We start from the raw sequence: 23,706 nt of genomic DNA, 5'->3' as shown, positions 1-23,706 counted from the left end.
ATGTAAAACTGTGCATTTCGCAAAACGAAAACAAAGAAACATAATGTCTTGTGTCTACAGTATTAGTGAGTCACAAGTGGACTCAGTCAACTCGCACATATACCTCGATGTAATATTTTATGGAGGGTATGAAATCATCCCATCGGTTTAAGTCATAGGTAAAGCTGGTGTCAGACGTCACTTCATTGGCGAGACACTGGGAACATACAGTCAGTCCCGACAGGTGTTGTTGATATACCTCGATGTGGACAGCTGAAAATGTGTGCCCCGACCGGGACTCGAACCCGGGATCTCCTGCTTACATGGCAGACGCTCTATCCATCTGAGCCACCGAGGACACAGATGAATAGCGCGACTGCAGGGACTTATCTAGACTCACATTCCCAACTGTCCACAATTCTACATATGTATTGTACCTTACAGACATTTGCCCACCCACTCATTACTCGCGCATGCTTTGGCGATTCCCGTAAGAGTTTGGGCAAACTGTGCGCATTCGCAGTGACGAAGGTCAATGTCTGGGTAGCCTTTAACTATATATACGAAGACAGTAACTTGTTCTCGAAAGAACAGTTACTGTTGATGACCGTGCAGCTTTTCCCTGGAATTCCAGGGAAAAGCTGCACATCAACAGTAACTGTTCTTTCGAGAGCAAGTTACTGTCTTCGTATATATAGTTAGAGGCTACCCAGCCATTGACCTTCGTCAGTGCGAATGCGCACAGGTTGCCCAAACTCCTACGGGAATCACCAAAGCGTGCGCGAGTAAGGAGTGGGTGGGCAAATGTCTATAGGGTACAATACATATGTAGAATTGTGGACAGTTGGGAATGTGAGTCTCACGGGAAGCGTGCAAGGGACAAGTCCCTGCAGTCGCGCTATTCATGTGTGTCCTCGGTGGCTCAGATAGATAGAGCGTCTGCCATGTAAGCAGGAGATCCCGGGTTCGAGTCCCGGTCGGGGCACACATTTTCAGCTGTTCACATCGACGTATATCAACAACACCTGTCGGCAGCTGAGGTTGTCAGTTAGTCATCATTTATTCCAGGGAAAAGCTGCACGGCCATCAACAGTAACTGTTCTTTCGAGAACAAGTTACTGTCTTCGTATATATAGTCAGTCTGCGAAGGAGACTGCTTGCAAATCACTTGTGCATCCCATCCTAGAATTTCGCTCAAGTGCTTGGTACCCATACCAGATAGGACTAACAGGAGATATCGATCATGTACTAAGAAAGGCAGCAGAATGGCCACACGTCTGTTTAAAGCACGGGAGAGTGTCGTGGAGATGGTGAAAACCTGAAGATGGAATATGTCACGCGGAAGCCTACTCACAAAATTTCAAGAACCAGTATTATGTGAGAGATCTAGGTGTGTATACTGAAGCTTTTTGCGTATCGCTCCCGTAGGGGCAGCGAAGTCAATATTAGCGTAATTACCGCTTGGAGAGAGGCATTTAAGCAGTCATGCTTCCCGCGCTCCACACGCGAAAGGAACGGGAAGACAGACTAATAAGTGCTACAATGGAAAGTACCTCCTGCCATTCACTTGAGTGGTTTGCAGAATATGGCTATAGCATATCGTATTGGACTTTAAATGTGTAAACTAACTTGCAGAGCCAGTTGTCGACGACCTAAAATTTATTTACTACACGCGCCAAAGCATTAAGGGGCTCCGGAAAGGCTCAAAATCATGAAAAGTTCAATTTTTACTTTTTTGCGTTTTCTGAATCTGCAGACTATTACCTTTTAATAGATATATAATTTATTCAATTCCGAAGACTACAACTATTTTTAAATTTTTTTTGAAATGTGTTCTACATGGGCGTGACCCACTGTGGCGCTGTTAAACTGCTGTCAAATGGTGTTATTATTAACGTCCGTGTTCATCAGGTACATTTTAGTGATGTGAGATAAAGTATGTGTTGTGGCTAACCTGTGATGGTTCAATATATATCGCTGGTGTGATTGTCGATTGTTTCATGTTTATTTACTCTGTCGTTATCTCGAAAACATTCGTAATTAATTCTGTTTCTTGAGTCTCTGTTTTGTTGAAGTATAATAATGAGTAAAAGTAAAGTTGCTGTTGCGACTTTCAATGATGGCAACATTGTAAGGTGCAATGTATTTAGAAATATGGGAATGAAGATAGGTTCTAACATGGTACGAGCGATGCTTGCTTTAGACAAGGAACGCCTTCGGGCTGCAGACAGGGCTGTAAAGAATCTAGAAATACAAGCAAGAGTAAACAGGAGGAGGAACAAGAGGAAGCTGGAGGAGGAGTTTGCAGAGGATGAAGATAATCCATCCTATGGACCTGGAATGCACTAAAAAGTTAATCCAATCTTTGTCGCTCGATTCCCAAAACTTTTATTTTCTCATACTAATTACATGTTTTCTAAGGATCTTCCAAACATATTTGTTTCAGACTTTCAGTAAATGTTACACAGTACCTTCTGCATAATTTAACACAGCCTTTTTCCAAAAAACTGTATATTTTTGAATATATAAATAAAAAATTGCAAAAAAATGTTGTGAATTTTCATTACAATTGAAAAAAAATCATCTTTAATAACTGAACTAAAATTTTGTAAAATCCCTGTGTTAAGTTGTAGCCCATATTCCAATAAATAATCTGTAAAAAGTTCAACTTCCTACCTCAAATACTTTGTGAGGAAAGATGTAATTTATAAGCGTTATTTAAAATTGCAAGTATAGGGCGTTCCGGAGCCCATTAAGTCATGTCCCTGTTGCCGACTTTGATTACACAGAAAACCATAAGTTAACAAATTGTCCATATTTTATTTCGTTTGTGTCTTACGAAAAATAAATGCATAGTTACGAAAAATAGAATTCCTTGACCCAAATGGTGTAACTGAATTTGTATGTGATTCGCAAACGTGCGTCTTGTAGTCACCTGTCTGAGCAGTCCGAAACATTAACTACAGCCTCGTAGTTAATTTATTCACTGATGTAATGTTGCTAACCGTTAGTGACAGTTTCAGAGTGCTGGTAATATACACTATCTTTTTACTGAATCTGACTTTGTCTCAGGAAAGATGTTACGAAAGCCTTTACCAGTCCATGAAGATTTTTACATTATAATTTCTTAATCTTCGATTAATGTTTGAGTTTAGCGATAATCCTCTTCGCCACAGTGTGATTTTGGTGATGAAAATATCAAAAAGTTGACTGACTTGGTATACATCCATTCTTTGTCAAACGGAATAATATTCGGGGTAATACAACTTTTAGACCAAGATATGCTTTCACAGAAACGTGCTATAATATCTAGTGTGTATTTTAATTTACTCTCATAGGAAGTCTGTAGTGAACAGCTTGTCACAATTCTGAAAAAATAATAGATATGATAAATATAACACCAGCAACAAAATTGGCCACCATTACCTGCAAGTTGGCCTTCCTCTTGCACAGAAATGAACAAAGCCATAATAATATTTGACCACCTTATTCTCGATTTAACGGTACTGTCGGACAATGATACTGTTTTTACAATCAAATATATATCATTTCTGTTTGACACCTTTTACTCTTTAGATGATGATGTGAATAGGTAAATAGTTGGGTTAAATTAATTAAAATTTATTGTAGCTTAAGATCGAAGTTAAAATCCATCTATGTTTACAGTTAGCCATTTTTTACTAATAAATGCGCGATATTTGTAAATCTCTGGCACATTACGCATCAAAGCGAGTTGTTGAAAGTATGATAGCCGGAGCCTGCAAGTAATAAAATTAAAGGTTTTCTCTCTAACGTCCTGGACAAGATGGCATTGGGGTAACGCGTGTAAATTTGATTCAGGATGCCCGCCGTAAACACCCACATAGAAGTTTTAAATCGCCCGAGTCAAACAATGAAATCGTTTCTAATTTATGCCGGGATTGATTGGTTCCGTGCTTGGTCTCTAAGGAAGTTCCTATCGCCGACCTGTAGTAACAAGAAGACGCTATACATTAGATGCCATGAATCTTCTTTCGTTCGGAATAATCTGTCAGATTTGTTTCAGATTTTATGTGAGGAGCTCGTAGTGTCTGCACGAATTTATATCTAAATATTGGAATAGTAGAGCCTGTACAAAATTAAGGTACACTGTTTTCATATCAGAGTGCTTGAGTCAGCTTCGCTAGACGTTCGTAAAGCATGGACGACATTCTCAACAGTGGATGAGAGTTTCGACATTATACCGCACTAAATGATTACGCGTTCACCGTGTTAGCACAGTTGGGCCGCCAGGTGAACCTGGCCTTGCGAGTTACATACACCACGCTGACGGATCGTAGTAAACCACCAGTCTGCCTCTACCTAGCCATGTATTCTCATCACCTTAGGAAAATTTTCACTTTCTTTCACGTAAAAATTGTCAGTGTCTGTCCTTGTATAAAAAACCGAGTTCATAAACTCGTGGTTACTATGATACGAATGGTGGCAGTTTCATTTTCGTAAAACACAAGCCACTGACGTCTTTACCTAAACATGTTTTGGCACTTCTGTTCCACCATCACTGCGTCTTTATTTCATGTCTGAAAATGCTTTACACGCAGCGGAGATTAAAAATTACTTTTGGCTAATACCAGTGCGATTTTTATTTCTTCTTTTAACCTTAATTACCATTTTACTTGTTCGTTGAGTATGCGCAGCTTGTCAACTATAAAAATAAGATTCTTCGCACAGGTTAATAAAGATTGCTAAAATAACCTTCAGATGAGCGTGTCGTGTGAAAATTTTCGCGAACTCATACTTCGGCGAAGGCTGTAAGTGCCTTTACATAAAAATCTCTCAATACACGCAGTTGAAGTCAAATTTAATTAATAATCGCCTACTTACTAAAACACTCATGTTGTTGCAGATGAAGAGTTATTTAAACACAGCGAATAAATCGCCCACAACCAAAATAAAACAGTAATTTAATTATGAAGCGAAGTTAAAGTTACAGTAGTAATAGAAATAAGTAGAGACTCCCATCATTACTGCCGTTATTCGAATATATTTTTAAACATTCAGATATTAAATAAATACGTGATGATGCAGTCTCATACTGGAAGGGGAAGAAACCTTAATACATGATACAATAAAAAGTACCCTCTGCAATACGCATTACAGTGACTCGCGGAATATAGATCTACGTGTAGGAGTAGGTGTGCCGGACCATGTCCACACTACCACCCCTCAAAATTTGAAACACTGTTTTTTCGCGCTGTGTAAGATAACATTGCATTTCACTAAAAACGAGAACAGTATCTTCAAGCATTCACTCAACACACTAATTATGGCAATAATTGTTGTCGAATTCATGTAATCTGTGTACTTAACTTTCACTATACGCTCACTAGTCATGACATTTGAGGACTAAAATTTCACGAATGTACTGGGATACAAGCAAGCAGAAAATATGTTTTGAAGAATGTAAGTAGATAACAACCTTGTCTTACACCTTTCGCTTATTGTTTCCAGATGGTATTCTCTTCTTTTGGTGCAACTGAAGGCTCACTGTCAAAAGCTTCTTCCGAGTCTGTAAACGGAAGAATAGGCTCCAAAGTATAGACACTCTCTCTTCTCAGTAAATCTCTTTGCTAGAAGGGGTAAGAGTTCTATGCATCTCTTGTCCATACAATTCTTCTAAACCCAATTTCTTCCTCAGCCGGACTTCCTTCCATTTTTCTTTCCAGTCTCTTGTTTACGATCTTTAATATTATGTAGGCAGCATGCGAAATGAGGCTGATGGTTGTGGCAAAGTTGTTCTACAACGGCTGGTTTAACGACCTTGTGTTTTCTTTCTTTGCCGTCGGGGATTTCACCCCATGTTAGCCCCTTGCTTTTGGTAATCGGCAAACTGGAGAGTGAGAGAGAGAGAGAGAGAGAGAGAGAGACGATTTTCTTCTTTGTTTAGTTTAATGTATGTGTCGTGTGACCCGGCCGGTAGCGAATACTCAAACTTGCATCATCTTACAGATTCTCGCGCGTGAGAGTCGTGGAAATTTTCAGCTGCCCTGGTAGGGTCAAGATAACAAAGGACGTTCGCTGCGTTATTTATGTCTTCGGCCATAAAATGTATTGCTCACCACAGCTCGGCTCTGTTAAAACGCGAGTTCGCGCGTAGCGTAGGCCCATTTCTACAAGTTTTGCTGCGAACGTAAGAAATTCTACAGCAAACACTCTTATTGCAGAAGGTGAGACTTCCAGGCTTCACGAAATGTTCTCGATTTTGTATGTGGATATACACAGATGAGTCAAAAAATTACGACCACTGCTAACCTCAAGACGGAATGCTACCTGTTAGTGTTGCGGACACGGGCACGTGACGCAGTAAGGACATTGTAGAAGCGGATCAGAGACGTATGGGGAATCATTGTAGCGACAGTACAGCCGCAAATGAGGAGATCCAATGTCGTAAGCGATTCTGACAAAGGACCTATAAAGGCCAGGGGTCTGAGAACGAGCATCTCGGAAACAGGCAAGGCGGTAGCCTGTTACCGTGCTGCTGTTGTGAGCATCTATGGAAAGTGGTTGAAGAATGGTGAAACAACTAATAGGCGACAGGTGTTGGACGATCACGCCTTATCACGGGATGTGGAGGTCGGAGGCTCGCCCGACAGGCAGATCTGAAGAAAGAGGACAATCCTTGTCAGGAACAACTGTTTCGGAGCGCACCGTTCACCGCACGTTGCTGAACGTGGAGTTCCGCAGCAGATGACTTACGTATCCCCATGTTGACAGTTGCCACGAGATCATGGAGATGAGACCGTGGATCAGTGGGAACATGTCGCCTGGCAGGTTGAATCACGTTTCTTGTTACACCAGATCGACGTTCGTGTCTGGATACGCAGTCATTCCGGCAGTCGGCTACTCGAAACATACTATGCGCCACGGACGCGGGTGTTGGGGACGGGTCGGGGCGTGGACTGTTACGGGACACAGACCGGTGGTGGGCAGTATTATGCTATGGGGAACACTCACGAGGGCATCTTTGGAATCTGTGACAGTAATTGAAAGCACCATGACGGCTGTGGACAACGTGAAAATCACTGTGGATCACCTGCATCCCTTCATGTTTGATGTATTCCCCGACGGCGATGGCATCTTCCAGCAGAATAACTGTCTGTGTCGCAGGGCCAGAATCTGGCTGAAGTGGTTTGAGAATTCACTCATCACGTTGAGTGAGTGCTGGAGGCCAAAGTCGCCTGATTTGAACTCTATAGAACACATTTGGTTTTTCAATTTTCGCCAGTTCCGCGCCCACGAACCACCGACCCGCAATTTACGGGAATTGCGTGATCGGTCATAGGCAACTGCTGCCACAAAACTCCGGGGACCTACCAAGGCCTTGTCGAATCAGCGCCACGCTGAATCGCTGCTGTATTGTGTTCCATATGTGGACCGGCAGAAAACTGAACAGTTGGTCATAATGTTTTGGCTCATCAGTGTATTTTGGTGACCACTCGTGAAGATCAGTGTCTGTCTGCTAAACGTGTGAATTTGTTGAAATGCAGTGCATGTTTTGTGTGTTTGAGAGAAGTAGGTAGCGCTGAAGGGTGGCTATCAGCCCACCGTTTATGTGAGCACGGGCGACCATTCCGCAAGCATTGCATCCGAAAGGAATCACAATGCGATTTTCTAGTAGTTAATCGCTTGCTTTGAAGTGTCTCTGTTATTATGGTTCTGCATGTACAGTGACTGTCAATTAAAATAACATTCCACGGTGAAGTATGATTTAGAGAGTGGTCTTGTAATTGGTGTAGGACCCACGAATACGAAGTGAGAGAATACGTAGTGTGTGAGAACTACACGGTATAACAGTGTAGTCGACTTACGTCGGGTGGTGTTGATGGGATTAGATTAATAAATGAGACGCTGAAAGCAGTAGACGAGATTTCCTATTTGGACAGAAATAGAACTGACAACGGCAGAATTGTAGAGGATATAAAATGTTGACTAGCAGCTGAAAAAAAGAGCGTTACGTTAACATCCAATATAAACTGTTTGGAACTATTTTCAGAAAGCGTTTGTCAGATAAACAGTCTTATATGTAACTGAAAAATGGACAATGAACAGTTTAGACAGCAAGAATGCTTAAGATTAAATGGGCAGAGCGGCTAACTAATGAAGGGGCACTGCATTCAAACGATTAGAAAAGTGCTTTATGGCTCGACTAAACCGAGGGATTGTTAAGACATACTGCGACAAGAAGGTGCATTTAATTGGCAATGGAGAGAAGTTTGGGAAAAAATTGTAGGGCTATACCAAGGGTAAAATTCAATAGGCAGATTAAAATGGATGTTGTCTGCGTAAGTTACGCGAAGATGAAGAGGCGCGCAATTGATAGATTAGCGCGGAGAGCTTCATCAAAACAGTCTTCTAGCAGAAGACGACGACAACGACGACACGTGGTACAATTAGCTCTCATGTTTTGTCATTATAGTCAGTCTGTAGCCGTTCCCAAATTGAGAAAGTTCGTATTTGTTTGTAAGGAGCCTAATTGTTTAGTATTGCATGTAACTAAGGACCTGAAACTTTGATTGGAATATAACTGCTTTTCCTACAGAAGCATCCTGGCATTCTTTATTGAGCTGTTTGCTCGTGCTCCTGTTATTTGCTATTCTCAGAAAATTGTGAAGTTTTCAATTTTTTTATTTTCGCTTATAAAATATCTAATTCTCAGTCATATACTGTTTTTTTTTTTTCAATCTCTTTGTCATATTGTTTGTTCTCTCAACTGCGTGCATAAGTCTGTCAGTGGCTCATAATACGATTGATTTTGCCGTTCGTCCAACATTAATTCACTCCAGTGATTATTTGTCAAATTTAGCAGCTTTCTGCTAAAATTCTCAAATTGTGAATAAGTAATAGAAGATACATGTTACTGACAGTAAATCAGTTAGTTGAGGGAATAGCTACTAGCTTTAAATAGTAATCTGAAATTCTGAGGGGAATCAGGCATTCGCAAAGCCCAATATGCAAAGTGGGAATCGGGTTATGATACTGAATCTTGCAGTACAAATGTACACAAGGCGTAGTTTTTTAAAATATGGATCCTTAGAATCAGCAAATGAGAAACTGATAAAGGAGAGAGAATTTTTAGTTAGATGTCCCCTGCAAGAATTTAATATTAATCGAAAACTACATTTAATATCCGACTGAACAGTTGGTTTAGATTATATTGTACCCGACCTGCCACTCAAAGGTTTTAAGTTGCTGAGAATTTAATGAATATTAACCATCTGTATTCTAGATTTAAATAAAAATAATTTTTTTCTAAGAAGATTTTCTCTTACTTATCTCCACTTTTCGGAATATAGTAAATATTCAATTCGGTATTATCTGTATTGGATACATTTTTTGTAGGAGAGGGTAGACTGAAACAAATAAGGCTGATACTAAATTGAATTCTCCAGACCGAGGCTTCTTGTAAATGTCACGCAGATGATTGTGTGTGAGTGGGACAACGGAAAATTTCAATCTGCTTTTAACCTAGCCTTCACATCTGAATGATCTGAAGATTCGCCACGAACGACACGTGGTTCGGATCGCACGTTAAACGGTAGGTCCCATTTCCCTGGTAGGATTACTGGGGAAGACATCCAGTTGAAATAATTGCACCAGGACGTCAAACCTCATTGAATTAATGTGAAAACAGTGTGTGTGTGTGTGTGTGTGTGTGTGTGTGTGTGTGTGTGTGTGTGTTAGTAATTGCTGACAGCCGAAGTATACAGTATTTCAGAAAGAATAGTAAATGTTAAGGAGGTGGTAGTATAGACTAATTCTAATAATTTTTGTTTGTTGCAGAGATAAAACTAGTTACAGAACGAAGTTTTCATTTCGCTTGTTGGTGCTCCAATTGCTATAGATTTATTTATAAAGTGCCATTTTTGTTTTAAAGTTGTGTAACTACGTGTGAGTTTACATGACGAATAATTTTTTTTAAACAAACGCGTCTCCGTAAATGTGTGGTATGATAGTCAGTTGACTAGGCATTTATTGTTACCCCTTCGCCTTATAGGGTGTCAGACCATCCAGACTTGGGTTTTCCCTGACAGCCGATTTCCTTCCCCATCTTTGAAACATTCCGAGCTTATGTTCCGTCTCTAATGACCTCGATGTCACGGTATGTTAAACCCTGATCTTTCTTCCTTCCTTTTACAGGGCGTCAGTATGGCTTGGTTCAAATGGCTCTGAGCACTATGGGACGTAACTTCTGAGGTCATCAGTCCCCTAGAACTTAGAACTACTTAAACCTAACTAACCTAAGGACATCACACACACCCATGCCCGAGGCAGGATTCGAACCTGCGACCGTAGCGGTCGCGCGGTTCCAGACTGTAGCGCCTAGAACCGCTCGGCCACACCGGCTGGCGCGTCAGTATCTACACGTTGTTGGGAACGAGCTTCTTGTAGTACTGAAAGGGGTTTATTTGGGTAAAAGGAAGGGTATCGTGAAGGGGTCCCTACACATCCAACGATCAATTCGTATCTTGCTTTTAATTTTTCTGCTTACACTTCGCCATTCAGTCGTCTCCACAGGCAAAAATTAAGGGGACAAGGTCTGGGGACTGTAGTGGTCAAGGAACGACCATTTCTGTCGATCCATCTTCCAGAAAATGTTATACTTAGCAACTGAGCTGCTACCAAGTCTTCGAATGAAGCACTTGTGAAACGGTTTGAATTCACGAAATCCGGGGATGTGTGGCACTGTATGGCATTATCGTTAATTTTGGGAGAGGCATATGGGGCCTGAAGATGGCATAGCGAATTGCCAAGACTGGTTGTCAAAATAACATACCATCTTAGGTACACGGCTGTTGGAAAATTTAATTGATATTGACAATCACACGTGGTAGTGTCAAGATAATTCGAAAGTGCATTAAAGTCTGAGGTGGAATATATGAAAGTTAGCTTCGATTTCAATCATTTGTTGTTGTTTCACCCTTTTGACTATAATTTCTGACACGTTGGTTGGTTGGTTTGGGGGAGGGAACCAAACAGCAAGGTCTTCGTTCCCATCGGATTAGGCAAGGATTGGGAAGGCAGTCGGCCGTGTACTTTCAAAGGAACCATCCCGGCATTTGCTCCTGACTCGTCAGTGGATAGTTAACTATTTACTTCGGGGCGCAGAATAAAACTTATTTGCTGGAAACAAACTTCACTGGATTCCAAGAGATATGAAAAATCTGAGACGACGACCTGGTGGAGTAGGGTGGACGAAATTAGAAAGCAAGCAAGAGCAATTTGAGTACGGAGATCTGATGTCGGTAGGCTTTGAGCAGTATGGGACTCAACTTCTGAGGTCATTAGTCCCCTAGAACTTCGAACTAGTTAAACCTAACTAACCTAAGGACATCACACACATCCATGCCCGAGGCAGGATTCGAACCTGCGACCGTAGCGGTCTCGCGGTTCCAGACTGCAGCGCCTTGAACCGCACGGCCACTTCGGCCGGCTGATGTCGGTAGTGCGTGGAGATTTCCGGAGGGGGGCCTTGATCCAGCAGTCGATGCCAGATGGCTCATAAATATACAAATTCCGAGATGGTTCCTTTGAAAATCAAACTATCTGATTTCCTTAGCAAGTCACAGTTCGTGCTCCGTTGCTTATGATCACATCGGTCGATCTAACGCAGCTGTAGTGCGTAGTTAATGCGGTTAAACTATTCTTAGTTGAAAGATGTAATAATACGAGGGACCTACAAAAAGTAAGTTACGGGTTATTATGACAGGCCAAGTAACTTTATTGAATGCTACACTACACTTCAGAGTGATACAAATATACGACACAATTTTTCAGCAGTGACAAAGTCTCTGTGAACGAAGGTGGGAACGTTCCACCACTTTCCGGTAAAATAATTTTGGGTATTAGGCCGCGTCATTGCATGCTAGTAAAACATCTAAATTGCCGACGTTTCGACCGACGTACTGGTGTTTTCTTCAGGGCAGTTCGTCGAAGACAAACCATCTCCTCGGTCAAGGAGCTGTTCAAGAACCGCTGTGTGAACATCCTCATCGTCGAAGGACCTGCTTATTGCTGCGAATCAGTTCCTCGATTGCTGGAAATTGTCGTCTGTTGTAGAAGTCGACGGCCCTCTTTCCCGATAGGCATCACCCACGTCTCTGCGGCGCTGTCAAATTACTGGCAACATTTCACTATTGTTTGACACGACATTGCATTTTGTCCATATACCGGCAGAATTTCATTGTGAAATTGTGTGCAATTTAGACGCACTGCCCACAAGAACAGCAGTGAAGTTTGGAGTAAGTTTCAGTCAAGGGCGCGCATATGATAGTTTGGGGGGGGGGGGGCTAGACTTCGGGGTATCGAGTATTTTTAATATTCTGGAAGACGAATGGCGACTTGTAAGTGGCCATAAAAATTTTCGTTTCCGAGAATATTAAAAACCAGCCTAATCCCGACTTTTAAATCATTTTCTTGGAAGAGAAAGGGGGGGGGGGGGGGGGGAGCTGCTCTCCCACCCATGCCAGCGCCATTTCACTCCGACACTGTGGTGACTGTGATGTACCGCAGCAGATCTGTGTCTACTGGAAACCCAAAACATTCTGACAATGCGCCACTTTTTTTGCGCAGTGGTCTCATCGTGGAACGATATGCGGAGTTTACTTTTTCAAGTCACCTCGTAAATGAAACATTTATTTTAAAATCGGAAATGTATTACTGAATAGCTTTCTAATCGGTATAATTTTCACTGCACAGCTTCTTAGCTATCGCAATCAAACTGGATACAGGTACCCTCTCATTTCCAGTTCCACTTTAATTTTCACACGATATTTACTCTTATTTCAGTGATTCCTGAAATCCCAGAATAACACAAGTACTATGTTGCAAATAGAATTAATGTTCGTTGAACTTGACCACTGGGCAACATACACTCATGTGTTACTGATATCCAAAATCGCTAAGTTTGATGACGCCAAATTTTGGCTTCAATGAGCTGTCGCAAGACAGCTCTTTTTTCTTCTAAATAAGTAAAATTAAATACAGCGTTGGCTCCAAATGGTTCTTTAATCCATGTAGATTTGTCGCTAGTATCTGCTTCAAAGTATTTTTTGAACGATTTGATAAGCTTTGATAGGTGGTCTTCAAAAGCACATTTTATATTGCAAGACAATAAACTCCATTAGAGTTGATTAACTAGTGCAACAAGGAAAAGGAAGCATTAATACCATCCTCACTAATTTTTCTTTTGCATAATCGTATTTTTTCTGAAAGGCTGAAATCTTCTCGGTTAATTTTAAAATAGGTATGTTGTGCCATTGCAAGGAAATAGCCAACCATTAAAGTTTTCAAAGATGTCACGTAAGGACGGTGTTTAAATAAACTAAAATTCGTTTCCACGACGTGTTTGGCGAAAGATCCTATCCGGTTGCGCGGTCGTAGGACGTTGGAAATGTACTAATGAGTTGTCGGCAGATCAACAGTTTCACTCGGCTTATCGAGTCCACTCGATAACGATTCTGAGTGACGATCGGAAGGTTTCCAGGTCAAGTTCCAGCGGGTCTCAACTTCTTTTTGTAAAGATACGTAACATCCTTTAATGTGACACTAGCCTCAGAAGATTTTCCACGCTCACTGGAAGAACTGATTAGCGTATCGTAGGAAGAGAGCGCTGACCGCTTCCATTAAGATCTTGCACATAAACCACAGTGTCGGCGAGCTACGTGCAATTGGATGCGAAGGTCATTATTCTCACTATACTGTCAGCGCTATGTACAGGCTGAGGCAGCAAAGACAGCCCACCTCAAATATGTCCATAAAAAGTGGAGTGTGTCGAGGTGCGGTTTCAGCGAGGTACAGCAGTCAATGTGGGGATTATTCTGGCGTACGCAAGTAATTTTTAACATTTATTGATGCCGAATTATGACAGCGACTATTTTAGTGGAGCTAAATAAACTTTTCCTATGGCAATGGGAAGAGAATTTGACGAGGACTTGAACGACGTAACGTTTGTGTAACTTGGTCAAATAGTAAAAAGACGACAGCGCCGCAAATAACTTATGTTAAAAATAGTATCTGTACGGAATGAAGGGGATATCAGACATGTCGTTAACACACGGATTGTCTTCTGTCCAGTTAGATGTCTTCCAATAGCTGCGCCAGCTTATATGTTGGTAACTGGTGATGTTCGCGGCTATTGGTGATATTCGTGGCTATTGAAGTTCCATAAATGAAACAAGAACCAATGATGAGATGGTTGTAATGCCCGCTCCATTCACTGACAGACCACGGTCATTGTTTCTTCACTTCCCTCAGTGAGCGCGGATTTTCAGCAGACCTGTGGTGCATATTGCGAACATTAATTTGCCCATGGTCTGTAAACAAAATTTTGCGTAGAAACGCCGCATCACTTAGCAATTTTCGCAGACACCATTCGCCGCGCGGGGTAGCAGTGCGGTCTCAAGCGCCGTGTCGCGGTTCGCGCGGCTGCCCCCGTCGGAGGTTAGAGTCCTCCCTCGGGCATGGGTGTATGTGTTTGTCCTTAGGATAATTTAGGTTCAGTAGTGTGTAAGCTTCGGGACTGATGATCTTAGTAGTTAAGTCCCATAGGATTTCACACACACTCGCATATTCATGCTGCCTCGTATGACATATCGATCGTGTGTTGTCGCTGCTAAAATATTAGTTGCTTTTTCTCTGATCAGTTGCTATTCTTTCTCGTTGGCGTGTTGTATTCTTCACACTTGCACTTCCTTAAATTTTTTATGATGTTCGCAGAGAAACATCGAGAGGGGATGCAGTCGCAGGCTACTCTGTCATTTTGGCGACGTATGTCACAAACTAAAACCGTATTCACGTTGTCGACTGTCGTGGGGACAGCTTCACGAGTAAGTTGTTTGATAGCAGGAGAGCATAGACTAATGAGCTTAAAGCGTCCAGGTAAACGCAAGAGCCGTGCCTACGGTGACGTTTTCTGGCATGTGGTGTAATAGGGCGGAAGTTTGTGTGACCTCTTGACCTGACGACAGGGCAGCAGGTTGGGGCGCTGTTGCCTATTTACTATTTCATCAAGTTCCACACGAGTTACGTCGTTGGCGTCCTGTTCAAAGACTCTTTCCGTAGAAAAAAGCATATAGTACCGTTAACAATAACACGTCACCAACTATTGACAATAAAACTAATTTGCGTACGTCATAAAACTCGCCACAATATGTGCAAAAACTTGGCGGAACCGCACGTAGGTATATAGTGGTGAGCAAAACTTAAGGACGAAATAACTTCTACATGTAACTGAACTGCAAATATTTGAACGCGGTTCACTCACCGGTCAACGTTATTATAGCACTACACTCCTTCCCCATGTTCGTCTTTTCAGCGCTGCATTCGGCCGTGACTTATTTTTATCGATGACAATGCGCGACCGCATCGAACGGCGCAGGTGGATGACCTCTTGGAACGAGGGGATATTCGGCGAATGGACTGGACTGCCCGTTCCCAACCCCTCCCCCCTTCAACCCTCCCCGATTTAAATCTTATTGACCATCTGTGGGATGAGTTCGGGGACGTATTGCAGCACGCCCACGTACTACAACGCCCCTCCAGCAGTTGTCAGCCGCACAGCTGGAGGAATGGTACGCCCTGCCACAAGAATTCTAACCAGCCTTGTGGCCAGCAAGGGAGCACATTGCAAAGTGCTGGATATATTCGTGTTGGCCTATCTGAACTGCCTCGCCTTGCTATTCACAATATACATAAATGACCTTGTGGATAACATCGGAAGTTCACTGAGGCTTTTTGCGGATGATGCTGTAGTATATCGAGGGGTTGTAACAATGGAAAATTGTTCTGAAATGCAGGAGGATCTGCAACGAATTGACGCATGGTGCAGGGAATGGCAATTGAATCTCAATGTAGACAAGTGTAATGTTCTGCGAATACATAGAAAGAAAGATCCTTTATCATTTAGCTACAATACAGCAGGTCAGCAACTGGAAGTAGTTAATTCCATAAATTATTTGGGAGTAGGCAGTAGGAGTGATTTAAAATGGAATGATCATATAAAGTTGATCGTCGGTAACGTAGATGCCAGACTCCGATTCATTGGAAGAATCCTAAGGAAATACAATCCGAAAACAAAGAAAGTAGGTTACAGTACACTTGTTCGCCCACTGCTTGAATATTGCTCACCTGTGTGGGATCCGTGCCAGATAGGGTTGATAGAACAGATAGACAAGATCCAACGGAGAGCAGCGCGCTTCGTTACAGGATCATTTAGTAATAGCGAAAGCGTTACGGAGATGATAGTTGAAGACTCTGCAGGAGAGACGCTCAGTAGCTCGGTACGGGCTTTTGTTGAAGTTTCGAGAACATAACTTCACAGAGGAGTCAAGCAGTATATTTCTCCCGCCTACGTGTATCTCGCGAAGAGACCATGAGGATAAAATCAGAGAGATTAGAGCCCACACAGAGGCATACCGACAATCTTTCTTTCCACGAACAATTCGAGACTGGAATAGAAGGGAGAACCGATAAAGGTACTCAAAGTACCCTCCGCTACACACCGTCAGGTGGCTTGCGGAGTATGGATGTAGATGAACGGACACACAGAAGGGTAGCACGGTCAGTCAAAGGTTTGTTTGACTCATGGGAGAATGTCACGAAGATGAAACTGGCAGATGCTTGAAGATAGACGCAAAATATCCCGTCAAAACGTATGAGAAAGTTTCTAGAAGCAATTTAAGTGATGACTCTAAGAGTATATTACAGCTCCCCATGCATGGCTCACATAGGTATCGCGAAAACAAGATTTTACAGCGCTGACAGAGGCCTTTAAACAGTGAATGGAACTGGAAAGAGCCCTAATAACAGTTGCAATGGGACATGCGCTTCACAGTAGTTGATAGGTCAGGAGTCGTAGACCCTGTGTGTGTGTGTGTGTGTGTGTGTGTGTGTGTGTGTGTTTTCACTAACGAGTTCCTTTTTTTCCCCATCAGAGTGTAACGAGGACTCGGACGTTGACGGGATGGCGATGGCATCGTCTGCTAACATCAGAAGTTAACCTCATTTCACCGCGCTTACTCATGTTATTGCAGTGGATCTCTTATGTCTTTTCAGTCTTTTATCTACTGATTTGATTTCGTGACACATTGCGGAGGTTGCACGAGAGCTTGGATATTTTCCTACGCGTGTTCCCACACAAGTGGCCAAACATATGAAACAGAAGAATTATTTGGGTACTGTAATAACTGGGCAAAAGAAGCCTACACTGTGTGTCGATAAGAATAAAAATAGGTTAAAAGGTTTAATTAAACACCTTTGGGTAATACTGAAAAATACAGCTGTACTGAAGGCGGCAAATACCGTCATTTTGGCGTTATGTAGCACTTAACAAGAAAACAAGACCCAGCCGATAGTAAAAACGACGCTGCGTTTTGCTAGGTAAATATTGTTTGACACGTTTATTCATAGCGCCGTCAGAAAGTAAGTTCCATATGTCGTCCCACGTTATGGCCATTGTGCAATAAGAGCGGCACATTGTCACAAGAGAATACTTGCTCTGGCCTTCGGGCAGACAGTTGTACTGCGGCGCGGGTAATAGGTGTATCACACAGTGCGAGTGAAATGGCGCGGCAGATTGAAGCGTACTGCGAAAGTGAAATACGCGGGAAAGAACGTAAGACACAAGAGCGTGCAAAAGTAAGCGAAGGCCTTTTACACCTGTACAAGAGTACGGCATCCCGATACGGCGCGCACAACACAAGCTCTGTTTCAGCGTTTTCGATGGGAAGTTTCGAAACATTTGTTGTACAGTCCAGATCTTGTACCATGCGATTTCTATCTTTTCGGTAAACTGAAAGAGCATCTGGTAGGGTTGAGATTTTCCATCGGCGTTCACACAGCGGTTCTCGAATGACTCCGTGACTAAGGAGCGAATTTTTATCTTCGAGGAGTTGAACGATTGGTAGTACCTTACGACCGTTGTTCGCAGAGACTTGGTGACTTTGTTGAAAAGTAGTGTCATGCATGACTGTAACTTTGAAGTGTAGTTCAGCATACAATAAAAATTACGTGGTCTGCCGTAACGATGTGTAACTTTTTCGAGTCCCCTCGTATGTAGGCCTACATATTTTCTCGGTCACACATATGTTGACGTTTCGAAATATTAGGACGACACTTGTACTATTCGTTCATTTATCAGCCACATGGAAAATTCGCCATACTACCTACGTCAAGAAAATCCGTTACGAATTTTGCTTTGGCAATTAACAAATTCTAGTATAATTTTTAGTTCCATAATTTGGATAGTAGGTTCCGACTTCATGTGTAACAGATCATATCTCGAACCTCAGTTTCACGTTCAGCGCTGGACTGAGTGAAGTGACATCTAGTGTAGCTCCATTTAACGGCGACGTTCCTCTGCGTTGACTTCCAGTGTGAATCGACCTACAATCGTACATAACAATAATATTTGTTAGATGTGTTGTTGATCCCCAAAGTGCGTCACGTTGTTGTTAGGCTGGTTGTGACTGTGAGCCCAGAAATGCCTCGTTCTAGCTGGAGTGTAACGTTCCACGAAGCGAATCTTGAGAGACAGACTTGCACGGAAGAAAGGAAGCGGGGGCTGGAGATAGATCCCTCTTGGGCAGGTAGCCGCATTCCTGTGTAAGTGGCCGCACTGAATGGCCAGAGAAACCTGTTCCCGCCCGTCTCTTGGGGATGCAGACAATATTACATAAGCCCACAGCCTTGAGCTCAACAACCAACTACGTCTTATCCTTCGAGATCCCTATGTTTACTGAGTTAATGTAGGTAACATGAAATGAATGGAGGCAAATGGGGATGAAATCAATGAAGATTTAATCAGTCTAGTACCCAGTGTTCGTTTCTGTGCGAGGCTACTGTTTTAGTCCTCCTCTCCCCGCCCCCCCCCCCCCCCCCCCCCCCACCGCACCACTGCCCACCTCCTACTCATCACAAACATAACTCGTTGTCACTGCCACTTTCATGTGGCTCCTATTCGTAAGATTATTATAATAGGACGTCTCTCAAGAGAATGCTTAACCCAGTGACGTTCCAGGGCAAACCACTTGAGGTGCCCTCCGGACAAAGGAGAGGAAGGGAGGACACAGCCAGAGGATGCGAAACTATTGAATGAACATCAAAGGTGGTGGCGGTGTTGGTGATGATAATTAGTTAGCGTGAGTGTTTAGTACATTCCAGAAGCAGAACTTCTTCCAGGAAATTGCAGTTCAGAGCAATACATGATTTTAAAAGCGTTCATCCAAAAATTTGACCTTTATGTAATTTGAGAAGAATAACACGAACAAACACACATTACCTCGACAAAGTCCTAATTTACGCAATATAAAATCGAAGTTATCAGCATTTCACTTAATAGTAGAACTGTGAACACAAATCTGCAAGCTATGTCTACACAAGCGTATAAATTAGGGTGGTGCTTTTTTTTCAGTAATTTATGCCACAGGGAGCTACTCTCTCTCTCTCTCTCTCTCTCTCTCTCTATTTTTTTTTTTTTTTTTTTTTTTTTTTTTTTTTTTTTTTTTTTGTGGGGACAGGGATGGGGTGGTCTTTCCCGTGCTCTCTTGGCTCACTCATCTTCTTGTGATTTGCCTAGCGCCACCTGTGTGCAGTGGCCACGTCTGAAGGAGAAGACACCACACATTCATATAATTGATTCGCCGCAATGGGCAATGAACCCACCACCTTCATTGCGAGTGCACAATTACATTCGACCTCCTGCGGAATTCTCAAAGTAGCAGGCATGGAGGACATTGATGGGAGCTGCGGATGGGTGATGCTAGGTGGGAGTTTGGATCTGCCGTGTCGAGATAGTCCGCGTAGTTGCGATGAACACAGTGTCCGGATGGTGCAGTGGTTAATACAGCTGCCTAATAAGCAGGAGATCTTGGGTTCGAATCCCGATCCGGCACACGTTTTCACTCATCATTGCTGATCCCGCATATAGTCCCAATGCAGCTGACATCAATAATTTCCTCCCTTTCTTTTTCTCTCTCTTCACTCCAACTTCAGTTTACATAATATGTGTCAGATTTGTTTTTGGCAGCAGGGACAGTTAGTTTATGAGTGGGGATCTTTATGTGGTGGTAGTGTTCTACACAAGTGGCCAGGCCGCAAGGGTGTTTTCCAACAGGATAACACCACATACCGCTGTTGTAAACTAACATACTCTACAGTGTGTTGACATGTTGCCTTGGCCTGCTCAGTCACCAGATCCGTCTCCAGTTGAGCACATTTGGGATATTATCAAACGACAACCCTAGCATCATGCGCAAATAGCATTAAACATCCCTGTATTCACCGATCAGGTACAACAAGGCTGAAACTCCATCTCACAAACTGACATACAGCACCTGTAAAACACAATTCATGCAAAGTTACATGCTTGCATTCAACATTCTGGCGGTTATACCAGTTATTAATGTACCAGTGTTTCACATTTGCAATGGCTTGTCTCGAGGTTACATTAACATGTCCTCTTGCAATGTTAATCACTTAAATATGGTAAATAGTCGAACATATTCCCAAAATTTCATTACTCTACATTAATCATTTATTGGTGTTCTGATTTTTTTAACGTCAGTCTTGTAACAACAACAACAACAACAACAACAATAACAATAACAATAACAATAATAATAATAATAATAATAATAATAATAATAATAATTACTAGATTAATAGCAAATTAACATTATTGTTATTAATTTCAGATGACAGAGGAAATAACCACAGTTAACAAGGAAGAGACTGGCTTAACACACGAATGTGGTGTGTTTGGCTGTATAGCTGCTGGCGATTGGCCCACACAGGTTGATGTTGCCCAAGTTATTTGCCTAGGGCTTGTGGCACTACAGCACAGGTACTGGACAACTTATAATCCAGTTATTTTATTGATACATGTTTGAGAGTTCGAGAAAGTTTTTATAATAACCTTGTAGAAACAATAGCATCACATAACTCAGCTCATGTTCTAGAAGGTATCAATTCAACTCTGCCAGGTCAATTAATTTGAAATTTGAGTGTGTTTGTGACTCTATTGCCCCTTCCTGGTATTTCAGTTTCTTGTTTGGCAATCTGTGCACAAATAGTTATCACTTATACATTCTGCATTTCACTTTTTTTATCTCGGAGTTTTTAGCATGTCAGCTGCTTCTAGAATATGGGCACAGATAATATATGGAGGAAGTAATTAACTGGGAAATGTTTAGTTCTTGCACCATTTTCAAGAGATTTATAATACAGGATGAGTCAGGAGGTAAAGTACATGCTTTGAGGGGTGATAGTACTGGTGATTCGGAACAACAGTCAGAGGAACATATGCCCTTTTCTTAAACATATCTGACATCCAGTGTTTGAAAATAAAGAGCGTCAGTCGCATGTCCTTCTTCACCAGCACCTGCATGCAAGTACAATCAAAGCAGCATTAGATTACATGGTGTTCTCTTTACTGACCCTTTCAGTGCTCACTTCACTTGAGAAGTGACACAGTATCGCACTGAAACATATCCTGAGCATTGGACTGGTCACCATGTAGTCATTTCTTGGCCTCCATTAGATTACTGTTTGTGGGGTTGGCATAAGAGCAGAGTCTACATATGCAGAGAGGACACAATGGAGGAATTTATCACTCATATTTTCTATGTGTGTGTGCTCACATAAAGGACTGTATTAATGAGCTGAGATCAGCTACACAGCAGCTGTCTACAATGCTGCAAAATGCGTTGCGGTTGATGGTGAACTTTAGGCCAGTGAGCCACATGAAATTATCATGAGGGTTGCCCAGATAGTAATGCACCACATATATTTCTTCAACAATTCTTGTTGAACATAATGAGAATTACACACGTGAAAAAATGGTGATTTATCTACACACCCTATCTTTCCACATAATCTCCATCCCATTTTATGAGCTTTCTCCAGTGCGTAAGAAGGACATATATGCCCTGTCAGTAACAATCGTTGTCCTGGTGGCGGAGCCAGTGCTTCACTATGTGAATCACCTCCTCATCATTCTCGAAAAGTCTTCCACGAGTGGCATCCTGTAATGGCGAATGACAACATCAGCTTGTCACAGCATGTCAGGTGTGACAGCTATGGATGGTCTCCCAACCACTGCAAATCCTGGAGCTTCGCTGAACCGCCTTCTGATGAACTCGCCTCTGTGCCCAGTGACTAACTGTACTTCTGTCTACTTCAGATACCACGTAGTCTTTGCAGAAGTATTTGTGAATATTCCCCATAGATTCTTTCTCTGCAGTGAGAAATTCAATGACTGCATGTTGCTTGTAACTTACATCACCTACAGAAGCCATTCTGAAACTGTCCTGCAGCTACACTATCTGTTTGAAGTGACAGAAACTTGGCGCACTCGCTCAGGAGACTTAAAATAATACATATGTAATGTTTTGCATTCATAATATTGTTTTCGGCTGGCAACTCTCTGGCAACCCTCGTATTATTTGAACATCTTGTGTGAGGAAATGTACACAGTGTTTAATGTACTATCACCTACATTTGTCTTGTCCCCCAATGTATTCATCAGTTTCCTCAGAAACTGTTAAGAACAGGACATATGTTCATATGACTTTTTTGTCCAGAATCACTAATTCCATCAACTGTCAAAGTATATACCTTTCCTCCTGACTCATCTTGTAGAAAATGTGTTTGAGTAAGCATTGCAGCGATAGTAATCTATGGCTTTCTCTTTTCAGAGGACAGGAGAGTGCTGGAATAGTTACCAGTGAAGGAAACAATGCCAAATCTTTCAGAGTCCACAAAGGCATGGGCATGATAAATAATGTATTTAATGATGAATCTATGAAGAAATTAAAAGGTAGGCATTGATTACATGTATTGTTGTAGATTTACTGTTGAAAGAAATACAACAGTGTGGTTGCAGTACATCTACATCTTCTGTATTATAGTATTAGCTAACTGTGTTTGCGTGAAACTGGTTGGTTGTAAAATATTGCATCATAATAAAAATCTGTGTTATAAAATTTTACCTAAAAAGTTTGATGGCTAAATCTGTTTTTACAGGCAATTTGGGAATTGGACATACACGGTACTCAACAAGTGCAGCATCTGAAGAAGTTAATTGCCAACCATTTGTTGTTCATACAACCCATGGTCCTCTTGCAGTTGCTCATAATGGAGAACTTGTTAACTGTGGTTCACTACGTAAGATGGTAATTGAAAAATATAACTCCTTAATGTATCCTTGTCAGTTCTAAGCTGTTGCCTGCCCTTTTAAGCTCTGATGAGTAATCACATCACATGCAAGATGTCTGTTAAAATTAAAAAAGTTTTTCACAAAATTAATTATTACTTTAACATCTGTAGGCAGTACAGAGATAGGCAATTTATATATCACTAGTATCTCCAATACACAATGCTGGACTCACATTCGGGAGGACGACGGTTCAATCCCGCGTCCGCCCATCCTGATTTAGGTTTTCCATGATTTCCCTAGATCTCTTCACACAAATGCCGGGATGGTTCCTTTGAAAGGGCACGGCAGACTTCCTTCCCTGTCCTTCCCTAATCCGATGAGACCGATGACCTTGCTGTTTGGTCTCTTCCCCCAAACAACCCAACCCAACCCAACCCAACCCAACACAATGCTGATTTGTGAGAGGATAATTATTTTTACATTACCTTTTGTAACAGTGACTCCAGTAAACTGTCTTTCGCAAGTTTACGTTATGT

At 42.0% G+C, this 23,706-nt stretch overlaps 1 protein-coding gene and 1 non-coding gene across 5 annotated transcripts in view; one reads left to right on the top strand and one right to left on the bottom strand.

Moving 5' to 3' along the window:
* Positions 1–23,706, top strand: part of LOC126185026 (amidophosphoribosyltransferase-like) — a 247,646-nt gene that overhangs the window by 200,969 nt on the left and 22,971 nt on the right. For 3 of the 4 annotated variants that reach the window (XM_049927756.1, XM_049927755.1, XM_049927757.1), the window contains exons 2-4: positions 20,709–20,857; positions 22,710–22,831; positions 23,038–23,186. In XM_049927756.1, coding sequence (XP_049783713.1) covers positions 20,709–20,857; positions 22,710–22,831; positions 23,038–23,186 — 420 coding nt within the window. Of the gene's footprint in view, positions 1–6,165; positions 6,186–20,708; positions 20,858–22,709; positions 22,832–23,037; positions 23,187–23,706 lie in introns of those variants that run through there. The other variant, XM_049927758.1, reaches the window with a different exon arrangement.
* On the bottom strand, positions 264–337 carry Trnat-ugu (transfer RNA threonine (anticodon UGU)). Its single transcript has one exon. It is a non-coding gene; the product is annotated as a tRNA-Thr (tRNA).

Source organism: Schistocerca cancellata, chromosome 4 (assembly GCF_023864275.1).
Source record: "Schistocerca cancellata isolate TAMUIC-IGC-003103 chromosome 4, iqSchCanc2.1, whole genome shotgun sequence".
NCBI classification, from domain to species: Eukaryota; Metazoa; Arthropoda; class Insecta; order Orthoptera; family Acrididae; genus Schistocerca; species Schistocerca cancellata.
This window is presented reverse-complemented; position numbering and strand designations above follow the sequence as displayed.